At 43.3% G+C, this 8,126-nt stretch overlaps 1 protein-coding gene across 18 annotated transcripts in view; it reads right to left on the bottom strand.

The window, feature by feature from the left end:
* myt1 (myelin transcription factor 1) overlaps positions 1-8,126 on the bottom strand; it is a 59,632-nt gene that overhangs the window by 13,470 nt on the left and 38,036 nt on the right. For 14 of the 18 annotated variants that reach the window (XM_015404180.1, XM_015404182.1, XM_015404177.1 and 11 more), the window contains 5 exons: positions 7,391-7,519; positions 6,950-7,040; positions 6,623-6,739; positions 3,397-3,611; positions 1,560-1,771 (listed from right to left, as the gene is read on the bottom strand). In XM_015404180.1, coding sequence (XP_015259666.1) covers positions 1,560-1,771; positions 3,397-3,611; positions 6,623-6,739; positions 6,950-7,040; positions 7,391-7,519 — 764 coding nt within the window. The remainder of the gene's footprint in view (positions 1-1,559; positions 1,772-3,396; positions 3,612-6,622; positions 6,740-6,949; positions 7,041-7,390; positions 7,520-8,126) is intronic. The other 4 variants (XM_015404184.1, XM_015404178.1, XM_015404185.1 and 1 more) reach the window with 1 other exon arrangement.

The raw sequence follows: 8,126 nt of genomic DNA, 5'->3' as shown, positions 1-8,126 counted from the left end.
GGTTTCTTCCTGTTTGAAAGCCAGGAGGATTTTACATTTATCCAGAAACTAGGAAGGAATTTTATATAATTCTAAATTCATTTGAGTTCTTAAAGGAAAATCAGAGGATTTTCTCTAAAGGGAAGAATGCTTTACTAAAACTTAAAAAAATAAATAAAAGGCATTTATTTTACTATCATGGCGGCTGAGGGAGTCGCTGTAATATGAAATATAAAAATGTTTTTTAAAGCGTCGTGCTGCTGCTGCCCTGATATCAATATTCTACCTGGAAACAAACAGAAGAGCTGAATGATTCAAAGGGGGCCCGGGGGGGCCCCAAAGAGCCACATGTGGCCCCGCTTTAAAATAACCCCACCCTTTTCACTACGTTAAACTGAAGACCTGCTGAAACAAAAACCTTTTCTCTGTTTCTCTTCTGAACGAAGCGCTTTTCTTTCTAATTGGCTGAAAACGAAGTAAAAATCTGAAGGCTCAGTGAATCTCTTCTATCTCAGTTCATTTTCTGGTATTTATTCCTACAGCAGCGTCCAGCTTTTTGTCGGACGGGTTCAGCTGCGTCAGATCGGCTGCTCTCATGTCGGAGATGCTGTGTTTCGGTGCCAGTGGCGCCGACAGAGAGCTGGAAACTCCTCGCTTCATTTTAGGGCTGGCAGGCGAACAGAGAGCCAGGGGTGAACGGAGGAGGAACGCTCTCACAGCCTGGTCAAGATCTAAAAATATCAAAGCACCGTGAGCGAGGGAAAGAGCGCTGGAACCATTCCCAGACGGGTCCCAGGTGGATGAGCACGGCGTTCCGCTCTTCCAGAATCGGATTTTAACTGACTCCGACTCTGATTCCAGATCAGTTCCCAGCTGATTGGTGCAGCTCGGCCTGCGCTTGGATCAGCGCCTTGCTCAATAACACCTCGGTTTGCTTAGCTGCCATCAACACAGATTTTCTCTTTATTATCTCAAAACGATGTTAGGAAATAGAAATAAAATAAAGCAGCGACTTTCTCTCCTCAGCAAAACAAAAAAGGCCTTCAGAAATCACAATATGAGGGAAAGGAAGGCCTCCTGTGCAACTGGAGGGAAATGAGTGAGAGGAAAAAAAAAACACCTTATTTAAGGAGAAAATGGTCGAGATGCTAAGAAAAAATGAAAGAAGGGGGAGGGGCTACCTGGTGGAAGTGAAGTGTCAGTCAGCCAAATTTAATAACAACATGAAAAGTGTGTGATGGAGGGATGAAACGATGAGCGAGGATAACGGAGGTGATGCAACCGAATCTCAACGCCGCTGTGTTGCTGGAAGCCAAAGCCTCCTGATGATGCATTCATGCAGAGACGATGTGGAAGGAGTGGGGAAGGCACACCCACTGCTAACCCTTCCAGTCCCAGCAGCCGTGGCCTGAAATCTTTTATCTGAACGACGCTCTGCTAATGATCCCGCTGCAAACACCACCAGGGCGTCTCTTCAAATGTTTAAATAAGCTCAGAGGGCTGAGGAGGAGCATCTGCTTCATTACGCCTCTAAAACATGAAGACAGAACCCATCCAGGATGGGCTGCTGACGAGAGTACCTTGCTTTGAGGCTTGATGCTGAGATTCTCAGGTTTCTCCCAGCAGCGGGTGGACAGGTTAAGGATGGCGGTGGCAGCCATGTGAGCGGCTTCGGCGTCATGGGAGTAGTCGTAGGGGAGGGAGGAGCTCTTCCCGTAGGCGTGGAGGCTCAGGGTGGGAGAGGACGACTCGGGGAAGGAGGGCTTGGCTGCAGGAAGACAGACAGTTAGATCTGACAGTGAGGGAAGAAACAAACTTTATTTTTAATTCACCAAAGAAAGAAAACTCTAGAAATGTTTCCAGAATCCACCATTAGAGCAAGAAAATAAAACAGATCCCTGAATAATTAATAAAGTAATATGACTGCAGCTTTATTATTTCCACTTAGAAGCATCATAGAGCTATCTCTATAGTTCTGCTGCTATAGGCTTAGCCTGCTGGAGGACATAGGGACCCCTTTTTCATCATTCTGCTTCATTCTATCTCTATTCTCCCACTCTGCAGAATCTGTTAGTTCAATCTCTAACGTTCTGCTCTCTCTGCTTTTTCTCATAGTAGCTTCATCTGGTCTGTTCCTGTTTGGCTGTGACTCCATCCTGGAGAGCAATATCAGCTGTGCTGCTGCCATCAACACCTTTGTTTCTAGATGTTGGAGCTTGGCCTGTTTTCCAGTGTAGTCCTGTTTCTCTGACTGTGACTAACTGGATGTGCTCTCTTCATCCTCTGACATGGGAGCTGGCTCGGAGCTCGTCTGCCTGGCTGTGTGTTTCCTGGACGGGGCCGCCTGTGGAGCTGGTTGACAGTTGCCTTTTGTATCTATGCTTCTTTTTCTATGTCTGCTTCTGTCTCCTTGAACCCCAGTGGGCCTCAGCAGATGGCCGCTCACACTGAGCCTGGTTCTGCTGGAGGTTTCTTCCTGTTTGAAAGCTGGGAGTTTTTCCTCTCCACTGTCGCTACAAGCATGCTTAGTGTGAGGGATTGCTGAAGAGTCAATGAGTCGATGCAATCAGCTGGTTTTCCTTAGATAGAAAACATTGAATCAATCTGACTGGATGATCTGGTGAACTGGAAAGTGACCTGAGATGACATGATGTGAATTGGCGCTATAGAAATAAACTGAATAGAATTGAATGCATCTTGCTGCCCTTTGATAGACGGCTACCTTTGCAGGATGAGCTCACACGGGGGAGGGGCTTCAGAATCCGATCTGCTGTCTGTGAACTCAGATATCACCTGAACTGTTTGACGCCACTAGCAGCCTAAGCCTCTGAAATCCAGGCAGAATTGATCCATGTTTTCATCTTTGCACCAAATTCTGACCCTTTGCGGTCAAAACTTCGCTCATTGACCTCTGACCTTTGTCCAAACATCTTCTATTTTCTCTCCTTAGATGGGTCAGATAAAGACGATGAGGACTGTATGTTTAATTGATAATTAAATGTTGATTCAAAAGGACAAAATGAGACAAAAACGGAGAATAATTTAAAGAAAAAAAGATTTATCCAGAATATTGGTTGGTGATAAAACTCGTTGCATCTCTCAGTTATGCAAAACATACTAATATGAATAAAAAATATTCTCTATTTACTTCCTTCATATTGTTTTATGATTAATGGAATAATAAAAAGATAGATTTTACAGATAATATTTTGGTTTCAGTGTCTGTTTCAGCGCTCTGTGACGAATTTGACAAACAAGGCCGACTAACAAACTCCCCTTCATTTAGAAATAAAATAAATGTTAGGATTTTTCTTTAAAGCTTTTATGTTTTGGTGAGTAGAATTTATTTTTTGCGTTGTATGCATTATTTAAATTGCAAAAAAACAAACGACACAAAGACTGTTTACGCTGTCTTACTTTTGAAGGCTTTTGGTGACGTTTCGCTGGTGGTCATCTTTGGAGCAAGCGTGCGCTTCCCAAACACTTGGGCATCAAAGCTTGCATAATCGAAGGAGACCTTGGAGTACTTCTCCAGCTCCTTGGCCAGGTTGGCGCGCGGTGTAGAGGGGGCCATGTTGGGCCTGTAGTTGCCATACTGGGGCACCTCCAGCTGCTTCACAAAGCACATGGGCCTGCAGAGCCAAAGGGAGAGACGGCACATCAGCTGATTAAATGGAGAAAGAAATAAAAAAGAATGAGAAGAGGAGAGAAAAACTGAATAAAACAGATGAAGAATGAGTGAAAATAGGTAGAATGAAAGAGAATGAGTAAAGATAGGAGCTGCAGTGTACTTAGCAGGAGTGCAGCAGGATTAAAAGCTCTCTTATCAGCAGAGGGCACATTTGCATGTTGTACAGCATGGAATTTATGAGCGTTAAGCCCTCTCATTTTCCTGGAGAGCCCAGGCTATTGTCAAACCTGTTGGCGTAAATCCACTGATAGACTGGGGAGAGGAGGAAGAGGAGGAGGAAGAGGAGGAGGGAAAGAAAAAAACGCTCCTCTTTTTTCCCCCTTCTAACCGTATGGACATTAATCAGCTCCATGACCTGGCCTGCAGGGCGAAGGAGGAACTAACTTCCTAGCAGCCGTCAACGAGGATTTTCTTTTGTCTTTGCATCAAATCAACACGAATACCGTTAGAATGAGAACTACGGCAGGAATCTGACATAAATATGATGGACGGAAAGCTCATTTACATAACAATCTGAAGAAAGAAAACAAAGCTTATTACGTTTTAATCCAATGCTTTGTCCGTCTGGTGATGTTTTCCTCTAGGAAGGCAATTATTTTCCCCATCCTTCTGCAAGGCCCCTATAACTTTCATTATTAGCATATCAGCTGCATTATTAATTAAAATACCAGCGAGGGAGAGCATGGACACAGCATTATGCTGGTGTCTGCTTTGTGCTAATTATCATTCTTTCTGCTGTGATCACGCTGCCAAGCTGGTTTGGAGAGATGACTGAAGATATGGAGACCTTAAGATTTAATGTGACAGAATTGATTAAGGTCTGCAGAGCACCAGCAAACCTGGCAAAGACCTCCGAGACGAGCTGGATCCAGTCTGGCCTTAGAATTTAACTAGGCTATAGGCTACTAGCTAATGACAAATATCTGAAAATAATGGTAACTTATCAGCCTAGTTAGTGCTGTAGCTAAATAGTAAAAATAAACCATACAAACATTGATTTCTTGAAAGCTTTAAGTGAAGTTAAAATGAACTGTCATGTTTCTGGGTGTTGGAGCCGGTCAGACCAGCAATACCTAGAGTCAATACCCATTTATCCCTTTAGTTTTGGAAGGAAAATACACTTTATACTACCTCACTGGGCGTGTTTCCCTTTAGGCATGGGCAAAAAAAAACTATTTGATTACTTACTTTTTGGTGTTTTTTGAAGCGTATGGTGATCTGACCTTGAATTGGTTTTTTGACAAAAGGGATGCACGCCCGTTTAGGTAGTTTAAAGTCTATTTTTCGTACCAAACTAAAAGGATAAAGGCAACTCTGACGTCTTGCGCATGGGTATTGACTATAGGTATGCTGGTCTGATGGGGTATGCTCATCTGACAGAACATTCCTACACTGTGCGATTTTTTTTACCCTTTTTGGGGTGATTTTTCAGCCTGATGGCGCGTTGTGAAATATACAGAAGGTAACGAGGGGCGATCAGCCTCTAACGACCACCTCCCCATCAGGAATCATAAGGTCGGGAGAAAATCAAACATGTTTGAAATTCAGTCGGCCGTCATACTCTTCTTCTTCTACTTCCTCTCAGATGTAAACCCAGCAGCATGGCGGGGGGGCAATGAGTGAAATGGAGTTCTTCCTGTCAAACTGACAGACCGTAGTAGCCACGTTAGCTCAGCCATGTCTTTGTCCAAATACGTCGTTGCCTTTTCTTTTTAGGGCTTTCAGCGCAGAATCGCACAAATAGCTAAGGCAGCGCGTTTCACTCTAGTGAGCTTCATGTTCTTCTACACGTTTGGCGTCAGGGCGTCGGGTCGCACAGTGTTGGAACAAACATGGTGAGCTGTGAACTTTTTATCGCTACGGTTTCATCTTACAGTGTGAGCCGTAGCTGCGTGCAACAATTGAAAAAATCGTACAGTGTACGCCTAACTCAACGGTGAGTTTATTACTTTCATTTTTCTGTAGCTGAGTTAGCGTTAGCTTGCATGACCGGCTCCGTGATGCTGGTTTTCCTTCAGTATGAGCGCCACAAGCGTCACGTCACGTGACTAATAAACCGTAACGGGATTGGCTGGGTGTTGGACGCCACAATCCATTGCTAATGTCTGTGACCTGAAGTAACCCTTCCCTTTTTACACTGAATTTAGACGCCGAATTTAAGACGGTGAAATAGAGCCAGTTGAATCTCAGGAGGCTGAAAATATTGAGGTTGAATTTTTTTTATATGCAGATTTTTTTAACACTGAAAAATTAAACTGAAAAATAAGTATTGAAAATGTAATCACTGTAAAATAGTAATGTGAATTTTTAGCTTGAAGAGAAAATAACAAATGAAATTTCAACTGTGTAGAAATAATGACAATTCGTTTTTTTTAGGTCAAAAATGTGTTCTGAATGTATTTTAACACTGAAACAGGAAGTACAAACATACAACATTTAAATTTCAGGCATTTTTAATTCAAATCCCAGCGACAAAGATTTACTTCCATATACGCCTGGCTTTAAGGAAGCAAATGGCCGCTGTTCTTCTGAGCTGGTAAATGAAATGCTCGATTTGGTTAGCATTAGCATTAGCATTAGCAGACCTGGTAGTTTGCTGGCAAACATTACAGAAGGAGAAATGGGGAGCGCAAGCCACTTACTGTCTACGAGGTCTTAAGTTTCATTTTTAAGTAAACTTAACATTAAATGTACATACGAGTTTTAGAGGAATAAAATGTTAGTCTCTTAATATACAACTAAATGTGATTTTTATACAAATTTAAGGTTGGCAAACTTATATAGTAATCAATCCACCATACTAGTTGGGCCTAAATGGAGCTATTGTTGATATATCGGTAAAAGTGTCGCCCTCTGTGGGTAGCGGGTGGCTACTGCAGCAAGGTTTGGGTTTAAAACCGTGTTAAACAGACTCAGTTCTGGATCTGAACAGAGCGGCTGTTGATGACCCACCTCAGCACTCTGTCATTGGGGCTTCCTTTGAGATGCTCGCCGCCCAGCTGAGAGAGATGCTGCTTATCATGGGTCTTTGAAAGCTTCTCAGCAGCAGCGATGGGGCATCCAGAGAGACTGTGAGGACGGAGGGACAGGAATGTCGATGAATTTCAAAAACATCACCAAGCTGCTGACATGCATCCACATCACACTGATGCTGGCTGACACATTTGCTGTCCTGCATGCATGCACATGCAGACACAAAGGGAAATGATAAACTGCAAAAGCCTGTCCTGCAGAAATGCTTATAAAGGACACAGATTAACGACTGCACAGACGGGATACCTGCGGTGTGTGTTGCGGTTGCTGTTTACGTGGCCCTGACCAGTGCAGCCAGGAGTTGGACACTTCAGCACATTTTCATGCATGGCCAGAACTGAGCAGAAGAATCACAGATTCAGGAAAATCACGACACAATCTAAACAACTTCATAAACGTAGAGCTGGTAACAAACCCAACGTACGAGTCTCACATCAGACTGATACATGTAAACTACATTTTATTTTCCAAAAACCAGCTGTTAAACATCTTCCCACACATCTGCCATCCATCTAAACCATTAATGCTGCATGTATGGAGTCAAATTCAAGTAAAAGGCAGTTACAGTTTAAAAAAGTGACGCCCAGAAATGTCTTTTTTGAACCACAAATAGGCTGGTATGATTCTTTCTCTGTGAAATTCCCTCTCAGGAAACAGCATTCAGATGAAAGACAAAGCCAAACTCACTCTCTGGGGGGATCCTGTCCTTGTGCGGACAGCCTGACAGGCTGCGATGGTGGGGGTAAAGACCAGTCACATGACCGGTTCCATCACACCCCGGCGTGGGACACTTGTTCTCCCTCTTCTCTGGCCTCTCTGGAAAAGGATGCAAGGAAAAGAGCAATGACAGGGGCAAGAAGGAGAGTGGGATGAGAGAAGAGGACAACAGCGAGTGGTTAATGCCATCAGACCGTTTGCTTGGCTGAGCATGAAATCTAGACATGTTCCCGGCAGTAACACCACCTCTATCCCTTCCTGCTTTGTGCATCTGAGTAAACATGCAAGATGTTTTCTGGATTATCCTAAATGAAATTCTGAAGAAAAAAAATGTATTTCTGAATGATTGTGCATTATCCTTAAAGGTTGCATGATGCTCGTCGTCTCGCAGCACTGACAGGAGGAGAAAAACAAGACATTAAGATGTCTACTGAGACCTCTAATTTGGACTCTAATGAAGGACAACAACTTCAAACTTGTGTTTGGGTGGAAAAACTCGTCAGTATCTGACAGACAGTAGAGTCAAGCTAATTTCTTCCTTTTCCAAATATTGTTTTTTCAAACTCTAAATGTTTGTGCAAACATCATATTCAACCCTAGAACATTATTTATCCTAAAAAGGCAGATATTTAGGAACCAGGGGCGGATATAGGAAATTTGGGGCCCTAGGCAAAGACAGGCAGGGGGCCCTTTGAATTGAGAAGAC

Source organism: Cyprinodon variegatus, unplaced genomic scaffold (genome assembly GCF_000732505.1).
Source record: "Cyprinodon variegatus isolate N-32 unplaced genomic scaffold, C_variegatus-1.0 Scaffold1659, whole genome shotgun sequence".
Classification (NCBI taxonomy): Eukaryota; Metazoa; Chordata; class Actinopteri; order Cyprinodontiformes; family Cyprinodontidae; genus Cyprinodon; species Cyprinodon variegatus.
Note: the sequence above shows the minus strand (reverse complement) of the source record. Positions and strands in the feature narration are given on the sequence as shown.